Source organism: Nesoenas mayeri, assembly GCF_963082525.1.
Source record: "Nesoenas mayeri genome assembly, chromosome: 27".
Lineage (NCBI taxonomy): Eukaryota > Metazoa > Chordata > Aves > Columbiformes > Columbidae > Nesoenas > Nesoenas mayeri.
In genome coordinates this window covers 3,936,621-3,956,105 of record NC_137555.1, presented here as the reverse complement: position 1 = coordinate 3,956,105, position 19,485 = coordinate 3,936,621, and the positions used below count along the sequence as shown (strand labels likewise).

Below are 19,485 nucleotides of genomic sequence, written 5' to 3'. Positions count from 1 at the left end.
AAGAGAGGGAAGAAAAAATCCATCAGATAAACTGGTAAAAGGCAAGTGCTCTAAGTAATGGCTGGCACTTGTGCTGCATGGACAAAAGCAAGATGACTGGCCCTAAAACGTGACCTTCCTGGCTCTTTGTCAGATTGAAGCCACCTTAGTCAGCTGTTTCTGAGATGTAATTCCTTGCCCTCCTCATTTACCAATGATTTGCCTATTTATTTTGCTTCCAAAGAAGTGTTTCAACCAGTGCAGTGGAGCAAGTAGGAATTTAACATCTGCTTTAACCAATGAAGCCGAGTGCAGTTGGAGCACGGGAATAAGGGAAAACTGAAGCTGAGTATCAGGAGATGTTTCCTATGGGTGAGGTCTGGTAGTGTGTGAAATATTCCCCCCTGAAAAGTGGTGGAAGCCTCTATGTTATTTTAAAAACCAGACTGGAAAAAGCAGTGAGGGAGAGCTTCAAGTTAACCGCCCTGCTCTGGCGGAGAGAACAGAGCCCATGAGCTAATGGGCCGTCCCTCCGCGGCTCCGCGATAGCTCCGCTGCACCGCACCACGCACGTCCAGCTCCATGCGCTCACGTCTTCAGAAGAGCTTCTGCCAAGAGTACTGAAGAATCCTGCCAATTCTTCCAATTCCTTACTGCACAGGGAGGGTAACAGCAGGATTCCTGCTCCAGAGCACCGATGCCCTGCTTTTGATGAGCGCTCATGATCGTATCTGGGGAAAGTGTTTGATACAGTGTCTGATCTGCATACACTGTGGTTTTGGGTGCAGTTCAATAAGGGAGGTGGTGGCAATCAATAATTAGGTAAATTCTTGACCACCGACAGACTCAGGCTGCTAAATATTAATACTATCCAGATGTGGAACATCCCAAATGTATGGGAGTATTTGGATATGGGGTCTTAGATTGGAACTGTCCTTATACTGTATACAATTTGAATGGTAGATAAGAGAGGTATTTCTAAAGGAATTAAGAATATATATTACCCATGAGATACTCTGAATTTTTGCATGCCTCCTCATAATTGCAATTACAAAGCAAAAACTAGTCAGAGTCAGAACTGAACTTGATCCCATTACACATATTGAACCTTTTCTCCAGGCTTCTCTTGAACTTTGGAGAATTTCCAGCTGGGACACAGATCTGCAAACGTGATTCGCCTGTTCAGAACTGATTTCCTACTGTGCCAGATAAACTCTGAAAATCATCTGAAAGTCTCCTGAGCCAACAGCGTGGAATGGTGAAGGAAGAGGGGAGAAACTAAGCAGCAACGGGAAAGGACCCCAGAAGTTGTACCCACATGGATTGCAGTTGCTCAAGCCTGTATCGAGGGCTCTTTGTGCTTAATCAGTGTTTCTGTCGCCTCCTTGGGGCTTTGTGTGCTGTGAACCCTTCTGGTTGCAGATTGAGCTCTGTCTCTCGGTTGGATGAGGTCACTTCCAGAGCACAGAGTAGGAGTGAAAAGTCTCCCAGAGGGGAGGAGTATATTGTACAAACGCTTTGCACTGATGCAAAATGATAATGCAATGCATTTAGGAACAAAGGCGCAGCTATACGGGACAGTGCTTCCTGCATTCCCAACTTGGAACGGAAAACAGTCGACTCTCTAACCTGTCCCACTGTGGGAATGAATAACCTTTGTGAACACATTTTGAAGTCATTAGAACACAATTGCAAATGACTTGTTGGTAGGCAATGTTTATGAGATGATAATGTTTAAGGGGGAAAAGAGAGAGGACACTGGACCGAATTTTCAAAGAGGCTCACGTTTCTGTATCCTCTGGAAACCACTCATACCCCCTTGTGCATCTGCACCACTCCCACCATTGGATCTGAACCAGCTGCAAGACTGAGGTTTGCATGTGGATACGAATTGAGCATTTTCAGGTTACTTAAGACTGAAAACTACAGTGCTGCTACAAATAGCCCCAGGCTGAAGAGATGAGAAAGGGTATTAGCGCCTCCCAAAAGAGCTAAACCTGAGAAATAGGAGTTGTTCTACAGTAGTTAAGCTGTTCTCCTTTCATGAGGACACCTTAATTTGTCTTAAATGCAAAACTTCAGCCTTCTGACACTCGAATGCCCTCATGCCAGGCCATAGATGATGCAAATAATATCTATTTCGTGTGGTTTGTTTCTCTTAATCCACGAGAAGCATTCACATGTGCAATGAAGAGTTTTGCTTCAGTGAAGCATTCAGTCGCTTGCTCATTCCCGTTTTGTGTGCTGCCAAGCGTTTGTATTTGGGCAGACAAACGGCAGAACAGCTGCCTGCCCTTGGGACCGACGGCAGAGGAGGAGCCTTCCCAGTTCCTCTGGGCCACTGCTGTGCAGATTTGCATTGCATGTGACCTGAAATCAGTGTGAATTCGACCTTCCACATCTAAGGCGCTCTAATTCAGCCAAACACTTCTTGCGGGACATCCTCTGGCCCTGTGACCCCCCTGCTGCCCCGCGATCCTTCACCCCCTGAGGACAACTCTGGTGACATTTAGCAGCAGTTTTCTTCCTATTTTCTCCCTTCTTTCTAAAGAAAGAGGATGCTATTCATTCCCTGTGTCTCAGGGAATAAGCAGTGTGGACTAAAGGGCTTGCACTTGGAAGTGCGGTCAAGTCTGTAAGCACTTTACAGAAGCTAGCTACACCACTGCAAGAGATCAGGATCCTATTCCGGTCTAAGAAAGAGATGTAACCCCAAAATCTGATCAGCCTGGTGGGGAATTCCCATTGTCCCACGTGGCTCCTTTCTACAGCACCTCCCTAGGCAGGTGCTCACAGGACTCCCTCATTCACAGCTACTCCAGCAGCATCCTGAGATCACAGGCTTGACAGCTCTACATCTTAGCCTGGGATGATGATAGAACACTTCATTCAGATCTGGAAACATCACACGCAGCACAACGCTGGGCTGGACTTACCTTGATTGGAGAATACCACTTGCGAGGAGAGGAAGGCCTGCGCATGTTGTTCGCAAGGTTCCTGGGTTCGGGGAACTCATATTCCTGTTCTGGCATCTTGACCCTGGCGTTCTTGGCTTTTTCTAACTTAGCGCCTTCTTCTGTGGAGCCTTTTTCTCCCCAGCGCACCTGGAAAGATGGCATCAGGGCATATGACAATAGTAGCTGCTGTAATAACGAGATCCTGACCCATATTTTCCCAATGTCCTAATCCAAGGTGAAGCATGAGCTGCAGCACGTGAAGCATGTTGCTGGACTAGAGCCCAAAATTTGAACAACTTCTTTGTGATTTATGAGGAATGTGAGAGTGGGGAAGGTTTTCAGATAAACTATTTCCTTGTAACTTGCATGGCAACACTGCCCTGTATCCCAGGAGTGGACCAGGATCTTACTGTACTAGAAGAAAAACATGGTCCCAAACCTAAGGAATCTATGTTTGGCTCTCAAATATTCCTATATAAAAATGATCTGGACTCAGATGTACAAAAAAGCTGAAAGAACTTTGTAACTCTCTCCCAAGTTTCTTTCTGGGTAAATTGTAGGTGTATATCACAGCTCAGTTCACTTACGAGATCTTCTGATACATGAACTGGTATCTAATTACCTCCATTCGTTTGATGCCACCAACTCCTCGTCCACCATAATAAGAGGCATCTACTGTTGGCCATTTCTTCTTTGGAAGGCCATCATCATCTTCCTCCTACAAAACAGATGGAAGGGGTTGCACTGTTAGGAAGCAAAATTGAGAGATGGAAAGGAATAAACAGTCCCAGGCTACATGGTCCTTTGATCCTGCTGGAGCCAGAGCAGTCAAGGTCTCCCACTGGTTGTTTCCCGGAGGATGCACACTCATGAGAAGAGAATGTTTCATGAGATAAACACCACCACTTGAAAGGTACAGTCCAGCTCCCACAAGAATGTGATTTCTGCCCTTATTTTTGGAGACTCTATCTTTCAGCATCTTTACATTCAGGGAAGCAAACTGTTTCCAAATTTAGAAGGTTGTTGAAGCAGCCACCAAACCAGCATAGCTCAAAAGCTGGGTCTCTCAGCTGCAAGTCCAGTTGATATGTTGGCCATGAGCGATGGCAGCAGGGAATTACCTCTTTGCCATCCCTTCATTGCCACCCGTGATGGGGGAACCCTCAAGGGCCCGGATCAATCATCATATTGTATTTCAGATTTGACAGAATTGGGGGAGGAAAGCAAGAAACGAAGCGAATCAAATTTGCTCCTGAGTGAAGGCAAGTTAGGAGCACATTCGGAAACAACCCCAGTGTGAATGCCCGACATGGAGATGAAGGTTTCTTTGAAGATGAGCTGGCCAAGTGTAATAGGATGGAAAAGTCTAATGGAAAAGTTACCAGAATGGAATTAGCTTTATATTGGACTTGTGCCCCTGCTAGGGAGGCTGCCCATGGAAGCCCATGCGGCTTCAGTGATTTTCATGAGCTTCCGCCAGCAGAAAGTCAGGCCTGGCGTGAAAAATGAGACTTCAACTCTGTACAAATGTCAGTGTATTCTACCATACATACCACATACAGAAACCTACGGCACATCACCATCAAATGTCTTTAGGACTTCATGATGACATTCAGATACAGCAAAATGAACAGATCAAGAAAATCTTCTTAAGCGTATTTAAAATGCCCGTAGCTAAAGTTCTAGCAAGTCTACTCTACGTATTCTATACTCTTTGTTACACTATAGAACACCTCCACGTATGCTCTGACCTATCTAGTGCCTTTCCCTTTAATTCCTGCAGTTCAGGCTGTGAACTGGCAAAGCAGAAAAGCAGAGTTCACCAAAAACGTGAAGTATTTCCTGCGCAAAACGTGGAGAGAAATGAAAAATGGCCCGTCTACTTTTTTCTTTCGCTAATTTTTCACAGCGATTTGGCAAAACTCCAAAACTTAAGAGCTTTCCAGAACCAGGAAAGCCAAAAACGCTTTGCAAATTCACTCCCCAGGAGGGAAAACATCCAAGACAAACAATGCTCTTCATGGCAAACAAAAGCATTTCTGTTTTTACAAAATACACATCAATTCGGCTGCAAAATTCGTTCTGATCTAAAGGAAGAGTGAACAATTGAGTTGTAAATACAAGGTTCGTCTCTCATAGCTGATCTTTCTCTCCGGTTAGAGCTGCTGAGGCTCTTTGCTGCAACCTAAGAACTTAATATCTCTGCATGAAGTTTTCCATGAGGACTTGAAAAAAACTGGAATCAAAGCCATCTAAATATTTTCCTTCAGCAATTCTCTTTCTCTCTTTTCAGTTTAGCACAGACTGGACTTCTCACAACAGGAAATACCAAGGTTTAGGAAATCTTCCCCACAAGCCCTTAAAAGCCCTGCGAGTCAATCTGAGATAGGAGCGTTTCTGCCAGAACAACAACAGAAACTGCACACGCACAAAAAGGCAGCAGCGGACACTTGAAAAACAAAGGAGTCACAAGCCTGCTGCAAAATGAGTCTGTTGACATGTTTTGAAGGGCACGGGAGGTTTTGCAATATGAGAAAAAACCAAACCAAACCCAAAATGCAGGTAATGTCCTACACAGTTGGCGAAGGTGTTTGCAACACACGAGTGGCTTAAGGAAAGCAATTGGAAACATGGGGGGCAGGAAAACAAGGAGGAAGAGACACAGGATCTAGCGTCCCCGCTCACCATCCTGTTTACAAGATCTGAGCCAATAAACCAGGGCTGAATTCTCACATCCCAGCTCGGTTTTGCCTGTGTTTTTCTACACTTAGATACTACGATGGGTTTTTTTGCCTGAGGAAGAGCTGCATAAGGAACCAGCAGCAGTATAAAAAACAAGCCCGGAAAATTTAAGTGCATTTAAGGATGCTGGAAATGGACTGTACAAAACTTGGCATCTTTCCACCTCCAAAATCTGCTTTAGATGGAGCTAGAGTTTCTTCTGAAAAATAAGAAACAGGACAGAGCTCCATTTCACAGCCAGAGATCTCAGATTCCTAACTGCTGGATCTCTGTGTTTATCTCAGAGTCCATGCCGGGCTCTGCATCCCTTGACCCTGACCTGAGGGAACCTCATCTGTGGGTAACACGAGGGCAATTCAGGCTCCTCTAGGGACATTTGAGCCACTCAGGGTAAAAATTAAAACTCAATTTGGCCACACATTAAAAAGCTTGGACAACTTACGCCTCTCCCCACCCTTATAATTATTTTCACAGTTGTCTCTGCAATGCCAGAGTCTCGTCAGAATTCGGCATTTATAGAGTGCTCTGCCTGCACAAAGTGCTCTAAGACATGACAGGACAGTCATTCCTCTGACTAAGAGATGTTATCATCTAATTTTACAGCTGAAGAACCATGGAGGTGAATATAACGTCCTCAAGGCTTCTGGCTCCTTCTTTTTCTCCCAACAGCGGACTCATTTCTGAATTGCACGGCCACATCTCGGGTGGGTTGTTACACTCCGAGGCCACTTTGCTCCGTTCTCCAGAAACATCTCCCTGCTGGGGCAGGTTTTGCTTGTTACGTTATTGTGCTGGTTTGACTGAAAGTGAGCTCATTTCTTTGCCAGGCAGTTAGAAACCTTCCTTTTGTGTAGCTAGCACAGTGGTTGTTCGGATTAAGAATGAGAAGATAGCACCCTGGGACACAGTGAAAGCTTTTAATTGTTGTTGTCTGGGAGCCAAGGTGTTTGCGAGCGCTCGGCCCACAGGTGCGAGGCAGCCGGGAAGGGGGTCAGACCTGGACTATCACTGAAAACATTTCATGCCATTAGCATCATGCTTCATATTTAAGGAGAGTCAAGATCTTCCATCTAGGAGAGCGATGGACAGGACACACACATCTCTTAGATAAATAAAAACCACATCTCTACCTCTGCAGAAAGCAAAGTGAGCAGAGTGAAACACACACAGCAGACGTCAGCTAAACAGCCCCCAGTTTAGCTATTGGCTTTAAGGTTACAGAACTGAGCATAAGGGTTTCAATGGTTCATACTCTGCCACGCAGCAGAATCACAACCTCTTGTGAGGAGACCAAACAAAATCTTGTCCTAAATATTGAGGAAATCAGGTTGTCAGCGTTACTCACCTCGCTGTCTTCTGCGGGAGGCGGAGGAGGCTCTTTGATGATCTAGAAAATTCAAAGAGAAGAGTAAATCTACGCTTTGTTCTTTAGCACAATTCAAATGTCACTTAAAAACCCCCTCAAACAACAAACTGGGATGTGCCACTGTGAACAGATCTGAACTTAGTTATAATATTGCGTGATTCCAGGGTGGCTGCATGTGCTACTGGTGTCTCAGTCACCAAGAGGGGAAACAGGAGGCAACACAAAGCCCTGTTTCCTAATTAGTTCCAGACTCATTTGGCCCATTAGCTGACCCCCTGCCCTGTGAGAGGTAACAGCAAATTCAAAGCCATTGATCCTCGATTCTCCAGCCTCCCAATCCCAGGAGGAGCCATGGTCAGCGCTGGCTCTAAGCAACACTGGCAGCAATCCCTGTTTCACCTGAACAACCATGCTAAAATCAGCGTCTCCTTCCACCAGCCACTGCACACGTGTACAGATCCTGCCTCAAATAATTCACAGGCTGAACAAAGGCTGGGAAGTGAAACCAAGGTGAAGTTAAATGCCCTGGAGACATTGCAAAGCAGTAATAAACCCCCAGCCTCTGCGGCTCATACTTCATTCCAGAAGGCTGTGCCACCTCATGCATTCATGAAAAATGCCTTTCACTTTATCAGGCTAATATAGTTCACTCTTAAAAGCTTTAAAGAATATGAAAATATGTATACATTTGAGGCTCTTCCTTGATTTCTAATAAAGCAGGCAGGGTGAGGTTTTAGACTGGTCCAGGATATTCTCCATAGAAACAATTTAAGTTTATGTGGGCGTGAGGCTATTATTTCATGCAAAAAGTTTGCATCTAGGGCTCCGAAGGCAGTTGGCTTTTATCACAGCCCTCCACTCCAAGAGCAACAGAGAGCCTTCCAAAGGGAAAACAGTTGCATACAGGCACGTCAAATATCTCTGCCTGACACGGGACGCACCCCAGCGTGCAGCCATTGCAGTCGAGAGATCGAATCCAGCCACTCATGTCAATGCAGCTCCCTAGGGATGGGTTTTCTGCAGTAGTTTATGTCCATCTCATGAGGCAGCTCTTTGCACACCCGGCCGCGAGCCACATGCTGTCAGGGTGCTGAGCGGCTGCGGAACAGCACTGAGTGTCCTCAGCTCTTCTCAGGAGGGTGTTGGGTGTACAGGCTGCCTGGGTTTGGGGTACAGAGGTGTAGGAATAAAAACCACCCTTCAAAGCAAAGCAAAATCACAGTCCCAACAGCTTGGCTGCTTAAATGCAGAAAGGGAAAATGACAATCATATTAAAGGCCCTGAAGATATAAATATTTACAACAAATCCTCTCACTTGTGTTTTTCCTTCTCTGATGAGCTCACTGTTTTTATTTTCCTCTGCAAGTCATGCAATGTGGCCATTAATGAAGAGCATGTGCCTCTGGCTAGGGAGGAGAGCAGGGCTGGATGAGTCCTTTGTATCTCAGCCCGGAGCAATGCTGGTTGTACAGCTCTGCCGCTACCTGTTCCCGGCAACTAAAGAACCTTCCTGCTTTGTGGGAAACTGCAGCGGGTCTGTGGAATCCTTGACAGAAAATATGAGAGTAGAGATCAGCCTTGAGATATTAAGATTTACCCTTGAGAAGGATGGGAGTAAAGGAGTATCCGGAGAGAGGAGAGATGTACCCGTGAGAGAGAAAGGGATAGAAGAATAACATGGATGATAGAAAAATTAACCAGAGATGTTAGTGCTGTAACTTGTAACCAATAGTGAAAAGAGACATGAACTGGTAGAATTGTATAAAAATGCACTTGTAGCAATAAATGGCATCTATTACTTTCTTCTTGAAAGAACTCGGTCCATGTTGTTTGTCCGTCTCAATCACGACACTGCTTTAGGAATCAACCGTCAATCTTTGTGCACGGAGAAGCACAAAGCACGTGTTGAAGCACGAAATGACAACGGAGGGGCACAGCAGGTGCAGTCGCAGCTCTGCTCACAGCGTCTCGTGGGACAGGCCGTGGCTGCGCGGCCGCGCTGGGGACAGCACCTGGTGGCCCAGGACCTCAGGTGAGTGGCTGACACAGCACCCGGTCCTGCCCAGCCTGCGATTCCCACCTTGTGCTCACAGCTCTGTGGGACACCAGCTCTTTCCCCGATGGAAAGCAAACGATGAAAAGTCGCCTGCATCAGAGTGCTGCTCTGTGGAAAGGAAATCATGGGTAGTGGCATGGTTTACTCAAAGTGCTGCTCCTGGGTTTAAGAAGATGGAGATAGCATAATCTCTTAAATGTCTCTTGACATGATAAATCCTTGCACAGCATGCACAATGCACCAAAATACACAGAAAGCTTTTCTAGCCACGTTGTCAGATACATTTTTGTCAGTGTGAGGGGTGACACTTGTCAACAGAGCTTCTTTTGAGCCAAAGCCCTCAATTCAAACCCATAGGATGCTGAGAAACTTCAGACATCTGAGCCACAATGTACCTACTGGAAGTGGCTTCATTCCCTCCTCTAACATTATCCTGGTGGAACATCACGGGTTTCAGTGGAGTTTCTCTCGTTTGCTTCGGCACGAAACATCAGGATAATCAATCCAACACACCTGGTCCAGGTAGGCATTCAAACACAACTTCTCAGCCATAGCACCAGAAACTCTTGAGATTACAGAGTTGGAAATGAAGAAACGGCTGTGTTTTTCACACATCTGCATTCCTTCTCATAACACAGGCACACATAACGCAAACTACCTGATTTCAAACTACCAGATCAAGCTTTTTCTATCACAGTCCAAGAGGGAAAACAAGAGATTCCTTCAATTTTTAAGCGCTATGCACTTCTAAGAGCAACTGAATGCTCCGTAAGTTGGCAACATGGATTGGTTAGTTTGGACAAGTCCAGAGATGGGGAGAGTTCAGTCCGCCCTACCTTTGAGCCTGTATGAACTTTCAAAGTTCAAGCCTTACCAAAATCTTTATTTTCTGTCTTGCTGCCCAGATCTGGAAAGGCTTTTGGTCCACAAACAGCACAAATCTTTTCATTCTCTCTTTTGGATTCTTCTAGTTACAGCTGTTTATGCACGAGACCCTCGCTCTGGGGTACTGGAGGCAGAGAAGCAAATGGGATCTTTGTGCCACCTCACACAAGTGAGAATCACAAGGTCCTGGATGCGAAAGGCTCATTTTGCACAAACAGAAACAGTTACTCAAGTACCACAAAGCAAATGCCATTCCAGGGAAGCCAGTGAGGATGCAGCCCACGCTGGCACGGAAGACTCGAGCCCGTCACGTTTTGTTTCGGGCTGCACCTCTCGCCTTCCCTCTGCCTCGCCAGCTGACACACATGGACCTGCTGAACGCAATCAGCTGGGAACACGCTTGGCCAAGCAAAACGCTTCAGCCAGTTTAGCTTGGCAAGACCCAAGTGTTTGTTCATGTGTGCTGCAATTGTTTTGATAACCCCAAGCCATTTCTGTGATTGCTGCTGCAACTGTATCTCCTGTCCCTGTGTTTGAAAGAGGAAAAATAGGATTGTTCAGCGACCGTATTTGCTTGCTAGGTAAGGAATACCTGAGGGTTTCTTCATATTGCTGTGCTATAAAAACCTTACAGTGCGGTCTTTTGTTTTCAAGCAGTAAAGGCGTGTGGGATGGAGAGGCGGCCACCGGCTTGTCTTGGCGGAAGAAAACTCGAAAGTAGTTGTCAGCACTTCCACGCACTTAGCTGCGAAAATCCAGGACAGCAAAGTAATTCTTTGCCTTTCTATCAATCACCTTTCGTCACGGATCCCAACATCCACGTGACAGACACAGTTGGGTTAGCTGAGCCAGCCCAGTGTCACAGCTGTTTCTGATGAACACCCCAGTTAAAAGCACAGGAATGCCATCAGCCACCTCCGAGAAGCTCAAAAGCCTTGGAGAGGACTGGTTTGATGCTGCCCTGAAATTTCTGTAGCCATTCAGGCATAAGAGAGCACATGTTGAATCCAAATTCTGCAGATTCCAGGAATGTGTCTAGGATGTTTTGCCTCTTGGGAGACCAGAAAACTCCACCAGTTGACCGTGTCCAGCAAGCACATACTCAGTGGCTGTCCTGGAGTTTATATGATAAATAAGGGCAATGTGTTTCTTGTCAGCTAACTGTGCTAAGGTGGAAGAGATCATAATTGAAAACGAGGGCTACATGAGAAAAGAGTTAAAAATAAGAAATAAATGACTTTGCTTCTAATTTAGACTAAAATTTGGGAAGGGACCACAGAGTTAACTGAGCAGATTTTCTTGTCCTTAATTTGCCTTCACTCCTCTGGAATACATATTTTTGCTATTCTAATAAGCAGTGGGTCTGGTTTTTTTAATAGCATTAGCTATGACCCATTTGACCCATCTATTTTTTTTACCCTTACACATTTATAATTTTTACCTCCAAGTCCCATGACAGAGTTTCATAGCTTACTTATGAGTTGGGTAAAGGAACATTTCCTTTTTATTTGCTTCATATCTGCCGTGTCTTTTAAGTACCCATTAAATCCCATTGGAGATCTGGTCTACACTTCAAAATCTCTACTACAAGCAGGGGACTGTCCCTGTTTCTTCATTTCCAATACATTCTTCTTCCTAGACATATCAGTAAGAGGTAAATGAAGTTCAATAGGAAAGCTAATACATCCTTTTGAGTTAATCTCTCCTGTCAGCCTGGAAGCAGATCCAGGAACCTCAATTTTAACTCATTAAAACTAGAAGACAAGGCAGTTTCACACCAAAGACTTCAAGGTGATGTGCACAAAGATTATAGCATATGTCAAAATCATTCACTTATGAAAGACACGACATCATGGAGCAAAAAAAAAACCCCTTCATTTAATTAACTCTGGTACAGTTTGGAACTGAATGGGGCTGACACGCAGTTCTCCAGGGAATGCATGAAAAAAATGTAGCATCTGCAAAGGTCATTCCCTTTCCTAGGTAATTCCACTTACACAGATAAACCGAGCCAGAATCAGCGGGGTTTGCTCCAAGTGGCTGACCCACTTTCTTTGGAAGGCTATATAAATGCAATTCCTTCTCTGGACTAAAGAAAAACATCACAGTTACTTCAGCTATATGCAGCTATATGCACGCACTGATTTGAGTGAGTTTTCTCGTTAAGTAAGATGATGTCCCAAAGACCTATCTCTCATTAGCTGGGCTGAGCCAACTCCTGCTGCAAGGGGAGAGAGGCGGCCAGGGAATAAACAGAGGAAGAATTACTTTTTATTGAGTTAATTACTCCCCATGCAGGGCAAAGAACAACTGTGCCTCTGTCTGCTGTGGTCTGGAGCAAAGGGTGCTGAACGTGGTCACGATGAACACCACTGGTCTTTGGATCTGGCCATAAAGAAATGCATTAGCATGTCAAATGGTTTGTGAATCTCAAGTCTACGTGTTTCATCTGAAGGCAAATGGCCACCTTCTAACTTTCCAAAAAGGAAACTCCAGGAAGATCTTTCAGTCTGGACACCCCAGAACTGATGGATGCTTTGGAGAATGTGGCTCTGACTTTTTGGTAATGACAAATCCCAGCAGCATGTCAAACACCCCAGTTCGGCACCTGGCACGCACACTCTCCTACTGACTACGCTGTGCATCTTCTGGATCCATGTGAGTCTGCTTAACGACAGCCAGTTACAGAGCATTATATCCATATCTAAGCCGTTGTGATCTAACTGACAGGAGGCTGAGATGAGCAGTGAACTGCTATGGATACTCTGGATGATTAAAAGACTTGTCTTTAGCCTCCTGCTGCCCTTTGTGCAATTGCAAAGTCAGGTTCTGTTATTTACACTACCTTAAATCTGCAGCAACAGCATTGTTTTGGATTGACTGTGCGATGCATGAAGACACTCCTCTGTGCTGGCATGCACAAATTCAGAGCTTGGATATCACACAATACAAAGCTTCAACAAATTCAGTGAAACTGTACCGCATTACTCCAGGCGAGTGCTGGCCTCAATAGCTCAGACAAGCTGGGGAATGACCTATTAGAGAGCAGCATAGGGGAAAGGGACCTGGGGGTCCTGGGGACAGCAGGGTGACCATGAGCCAGCACTGGGCCCTTGTGGCCAGGAAGCCAATGGGACCTGGGGTGGGTTAGAAGGGGGTGGTCAGTAGGTCAGAGAGGTTCTCCTGCCCCTCTGCTCTGCCCTGGGGAGACCACACCTGGAATCTTGTGTCCAGTTGTGGCCCCTCAGTTCCAGCAGGACAGGGAACTGCTGCAGAGAGTCCAGTGCAGGGCAACAAAGATGCTGCAGGGAGTGGAGCATCTCCCGGGTGAGGAAAGGCTGAGGGAGCTGGGGCTCTGGAGCTGGACAAGAGGACACTGAGGGGGGACTCATTCATGGTTACAGATATCTAAAGGGGGAGTGTCAGGAGGATGGAGCCAGGCTCTTCTCAGTGACAACCAGTGATAGGACAAGGGGCAATGGGTTCAAACTGGAACACAAGAGGTTCCACTTAAATTTGAGAAGAAACTTGTTTGGGGTGAGGGTGTCAGAGCCTGGCCCAGGCTGCCCAGGGGGGTTGTGGAGTCTCCTTCTGTGCAGACATTCCAACCCGCCTGGACACCTTCCTGTGTAACCTCATCTGGGTGTTCCTGCTCCATGGGGGGATTGCACTGGATGAGCTTTCCAGGTCCCTTCCAATTCCTGACATTCTGGGATTCTGTGATTCTGTGAGATCCAAACCAAGCGCAGTGCAGTGTGGTCCACAAGCACCTTCTTGCCTGCACGTTTGTGTCTCTCTCTTTCTCTGGGTTTGCCGCAATAATGTTTCAGACGATCCCTGAACTTGCGTTCTCTTCTCCCAAAATCATCATAACTGCAGAAAAACTCTGTCTCACGCACATGGGAGCAGGTGGGAATCAGAATACGTGGACCCTTGTAAGTAATCTCCATCGAGCCAAGATGTCCCATGTAATTTGATGACTCTCCAGGGCTGCTGTAGAGTCTATGCATTTCCTCCCCTCCTCTTCCTCCAGCTTAGCCATGTTTTTCATGTGGTTTTAATATATATTTTCTGTATTTTCTCTATCCAGCTTTTTGTTTCCATAACTTCTGGTCAGCTGCAGTACAGACTGAGAGCCAAACAAATTGCTGGGTTCTTCCACGCTTCCTTCCAGAAAGCAGCTTTCACATTAAAACTGGTGTTAGATACTTAACTAGCAGCACCTCATTTACAACCCAGCCACACCCATGCATTTAAAAAAGCGGCAGTATAAAAATGACTATGATGGTGTATATATTTTAAGTGGGCAATTAACACAGAGCAGTTTCTCATGCCCCTCGCCCCCTCGGGCCGCACTGCATGGATGTATAAGGGAGGAAAGGTTTCACGTTTACCTCATAAAACTGTAAGGAGATGTGATGTACGAGCATGTGGGGAAACACTTTGAGTCTCGGAGTCTCTGCTGCACCAGGGAGATATTTCCACTCATATCCTCTGCATTTGATCCCTTGGACTGTCCTAGATAAGCTGCAGCCCAAGGCTGACTGTAGCCACCACTTCAACTATGCCAGAGCTGATCTTTGATCCAGATCCTGTTGAGGTGCAAAGCAGGGTCCAAACACCACCTGCTCAGCCTGTCAAGTGTCAGCGCCTGTGGGAGACACTTGCTCAGGGTGATGCTGCATATTGGCACAGGGAAACTGTCCCAGCACAGATGAGCCTTCCAACTCTTTCATTAATTATGCCTTCACTATACACCCAAAACACATTAAGCAAGCCAATCTAGCAATGTGCCTGCAAAATCCTCCTTAAGATGGTTTTGGAGGCTTATTATCTGTTTGGCTTACATCTATATTAAAATCTATTTGGTTGAGACATCAATATGAAACCTAAGCTTTATGTCTGTCTCCTACCTGGAACAATTTCACCCTCAGAAACCTAAAGAGGCTCTTGCACACACGGTCAGTTCTATGATTGCACAGACTCCTCCACGTTACACTGTATTCAGGGAAGAGGAGGAATGGGAAGACAGCAGCAAAATGCCCACTAACACCCATGAGACCAGGATCTGGCATCTGGTGGGTTGCGGATATTACCTGCTCAGGACATGCAGGGTCATCCTGTTACAGACATCTTTATTTGCCATCACTCTTCTGATGTGTACAGTGCTGGAGTTATCAGCTCAGTAGAATTATCTTCCTTTGCTTTCTCTTGGTGTTTAGTAAACACCCTCAAAACCTTTGGAAAGGTTGGCACCTGGCTCCCATGCTTGTCTAATATCCTCCCACAGATATCACTGGAAATGTTGCCAGTGCTGGTATCAGGCACAGCAAGGACCCAATTATTATTCTGATACACTAAGCAACAATTGCATCTACTGTAAGCTGAGTGGTAAATTCCAGACTTCATCCCAAAATACTTCTGAGACCAATAAACTTGGATACAGTTGGAAACAGCATTTCTTTATGGGTGCACGCCAAGGAGATGCCGGGCTCCAGATAAATCTCCAGAGTAAGTCTATTGACTTCAGTCCATTTACTCCAGGGATGAAGCTGGCTTGGTGTCTTTCCTGAAGAACTGCTGGATAATAATGATTCCTATTTAATTAAAAAGCTCACCACGAGGAATTTCAGGGTTTAGAAATGTGTTTGTCACCGAGAAACAAATTTATACTTGGGAAGAAAGAAGTTTGTTGTGTGTGTTTTTGTTGTTTTTCTCTTTTCCCCTTGGACACATAACACAATTATCTCCGAAACATCCCTGGGCTTGAATCCACAGCAGTGTCTCTGGGTCTGTGGTTTGATTATTAGAGGTTATTGCTTGCCTGCCTCTCTTGTTTGTTGTGCAAGCCAGTTCCTCTGCCCTTAATTCACTCTGTGCTTCTGACAACATTACATTCCTTAATGTGCCGTTACCAAACTAGTAAATAAGCGCTGCTCTGCTCTCCTTCTCCCCACCCCAAGCCAAACAGGCTGGGTACCCCTCTGTGGATTTATCTTTCATTTTACAGAGTCTTTGGGTAAGCAATACACAGTGAGGTGTCTGCTGATCTGCTGCCAAACACGCCGGATTGCCAACCCGGAGAGATGGAAGAGATTTCAGACAGGATCTTGAATTAAAAATCTTTCCAGCAAGTAGAGGGATGTGTTTGACTTACATTTGGAAGATATCAGTGAGATAGTCCCCACCTGGAGGCCTTGCTGAGTGGGAATGTGGGAGGTAAAGGAGGAGAGAGGGTGAGGAATGACTTTTATCTACAACCCTTTTTTTAAGTACAGAAATTAAATCTGGAAAATATTAAGCTTCTAAAGCTCCATGTGGACAAGAGACTCCCTGTCTCTGCTGCACCCACCTTGCTTATCTGGCCTGTGTTTCTCACACTTGAAGAACGCTGTTATATGAGCACTCTCTTCACATCCTTCCCCTGCAGCCATCCCATCCTACCCTCACAACACACAGCTCCACATCCCCTCTGCTCCATGCCCTGCTGCTTTTATTTACGCTTTTCCCTGTCAGCTTCACCTTTCTCCTGTAACAGAACCTTCACCTGGCAGCATCACTTAGATCCTTTCTTCTCTATCACCTTAACACTCCACCAAATCCCAGTGTAAACATCTGCACAGGGCACATCTCCATCGACTTCAGTGCAGATGTGCCAACAAAGAACTTGGCCTAGTTTCTCTGGGAACGTGCCATCTAGTTTAGACAAATAACTCCGAGCAACCTACCACACTGTTAATCCCTTGTCCATTTTTAGAACCCATTCTTTTATTGTTCTGAAAAGCCCAAATAAATACTTTTTTCCCTTCTGGTTTTCATCTCAAGACAGAAGTGCCAAACTACTGTGAGAAGAAGCGTTTTACCCCGAGCATCTCCAGCCAAAACCAGAAACAGACAACCAAGATTTTTTTCCTGCGAGATTTCCTTCCTGGTTCTGGATGGAGAAATACACCTCACCACAAAGACTCATCCTCAAATGTGACGGCTCTTGCAGTTTGTGGCTCCGAAGCTCCCAGCACCAGATTGTAGGTTGGGTACAACACGGTGCAAATTTACAACATTGAGTGATTTAAAATCAGCCATGACAGTGACCCAGAAACTGGGGCCAGTTTGGGCAGTCTTAAAAGAAGCATCTGAAACATTACACACAGTCACCAAAACCAGGCTCTAATTCTGCTGACATTTACACATGTCTAATTTCTGTTCTATATTTGTAGCACAAACAAGACCCAAAGCAAGAGCAGAGCTTGGAAAAGGTGGCCCTGGGTGACGGATGATCCGCAAAGAAGCACAGGGGTATGACAGGACCTTGCAGACAAACAGGAGGGCCAAGTGTGAGAGAAAAGCTTGTCTCAAGTCCTGTGATTTCCTTCTTGCCTCCCTTGACCTCTTCCTTCACTCTTTTCTCCCGATTTCTGTCTGCCTTTTTAAACTATTAACTCTGTGACTGTGCTTTTGAACCCAAGAGAATACTTTGTGAAAAACCACGGAGGAAAGACATTGCTCAGTGAAGCACAGTCGCACCTCGACTGAAAGTGTCGCCTGGATATTTCAAAGTGCTTTTCAGACATGGTAAGCCAGGAAAAAATGTTAATCTTGCAAAAATGTGCATGATTAAAAATGTCTTTTCCTTGTAGCTGAGGCAGAACAAGGACTCGAGCCTGGGTGCTGTGCCTACAGGACACTGTCCCACACAGCATTGGGACACTAACTCTAAAATCCAGAAAGGCCATTCCTTCCTAAAAAGGCACAGCGACTAACACTTTTCTGCAAACCATTTCCTTTTTGCGATCCATAAATAAGACTACAAGGCTCCTGACTCGGTCTGTATGTTAGCAATGTTCCTATTTCATGGGTATAATCCAAAGGTCAAGCAAGTGTAATAGAAGCACAAAACAGTGCCAGCAATTGAAGAAACGCTGTCTTGTTCAAGGACCGGTCCTTTGCTCTTTCTTACTGGAAAACTTTTGTCTCCTTCCCACTCATTTCTTACATCCAGGCAGCACTGAATTGCTGTTTTGTGCTAATGATCTCTGTCACTTACCACCGTGCAGCAGAGAGGCCAGAACCACCAGAGAAGAGCCAAGGCCAGCAGGAGGAAGAGGATCAACAGCGCAATAGCCAAGATGGTCCCATCAGACTGGAAGAGAAACACAGAGCGTGTGAGCACCACAAACACAAACCTCTCCAGGACACGTCCCCTGTGTGTCCTGCTTGCACGCAGGTGCTTGTCCCACGTGCCACTGCCCTGTGCCACTGTTTTTCAGACAAAAAGCAATTTTCCTCCCTCCTCATACATTCAAATGTGACATTTGCCCCCTTCTTCCCCACACATCAGTGGTTGAGACCTCTAGTTCACCACTGAGGGGGCTGTAGGTTTTGTCTCAGCTTTCTGAACCTCACAATTATGTAAAACACTTATTTCACTTCAGATCAAAATTAATGTAACATTCTCCTCAGAGTATTGTAAAGACTGAAAAAAGCTGTTTTAAAAGAACTCACAACAACATGCTTCATTGCAGTTTAAGCATTCTCCTTTCTTTGCAACTCCTTCCCCCTCTTGCAGCATAAACTTGAAAGTGATGCTAGAATTAAAATTGACTCCAAACAGAGAACTTGGAGCACGACCTCTATGGGGCCACGACCGGGGTCATCCTGCTCTTGTGAGCAGTGCTGAGTCAGGGCAGTCCAGCCACGAGCTTTTCAAGGAGATTCCAACATACACCCCATGGCAGCAATATACAGGGTTTATCCACATAAAACTCTAGAAGGTCCCTCTCCTCCCTAATGTGGATACTCTCCCATTTAAAAAGGCGTTTGCAGTTCTCTGATATTGATTAATGATGCGAACTACCGCAGGAGCCGGCTCCATCAAAAGCAAACGTGCACTATTTGCTGTTGCTCAGATTTAAGCCAAAGCAGATGTTGTTGGCACCCTGAGACGTGCCAGCTCCCTGGCCCGCTGCTCCCAGTGTCGCCCCGTTCCCCAGTCCTCACTTCAGCCCCTGAGACGTTCTCGGTGTAAGAGCCAGATGTTTTACAACCCCAGCCAAGTGTCGAGAGCACAACACCAGATAAAGGACACATTCAAGAGCAGACTGACCTGCAGCACGGGGAATTTGGGTGCCTGCTGAAGTCAGTGTAATTCAATGGCCAGATGATTTCCCATCATACCAGAATGGGAAGAGTAATGGAAAAAACAATCAGGTTTAGAGCATTTTCCAAACTCTCTTCTGGTGTAGAAGGAACTTCTGGAGAACTTGGATCAAGACAACCTGATCTTTGACACTTGGAAACAAAAGAGAGGGAGTCCACATAGGAGAAGAATTCACTCAAGACATCTCTGGAAATGGAACTTGGACCCCAGCACAAAATGAAAGCTCGTTTGAGAAGACAGAGCTGTACATTTGGTGCCGTTCCTCTAGACAGACAGCATAAAGTCCCATCCATCATCTGCAAAATGGAACCTGCTGATATTCAAGGCTTTAGAGAATGTGACC

The 19,485-nt window shown here is 45.7% G+C and overlaps 1 protein-coding gene across 1 annotated transcript in view; it reads right to left on the bottom strand.

Annotated features, from left to right (window-relative positions):
• The window catches only part of ANTXR1 (ANTXR cell adhesion molecule 1), a gene marked incomplete at both ends in the record, with an annotated part of 75,701 nt that overhangs the window by 14,127 nt on the left and 42,089 nt on the right, over positions 1 to 19,485 (bottom strand). The window contains 4 exons of the mRNA XM_080360172.1: positions 2,916 to 3,083; positions 3,559 to 3,654; positions 7,024 to 7,065; positions 18,030 to 18,125. Of these exons, the coding sequence (XP_080216298.1) occupies positions 2,916 to 3,083; positions 3,559 to 3,654; positions 7,024 to 7,065; positions 18,030 to 18,125 (402 nt within the window). The remainder of the gene's footprint in view (positions 1 to 2,915; positions 3,084 to 3,558; positions 3,655 to 7,023; positions 7,066 to 18,029; positions 18,126 to 19,485) is intronic.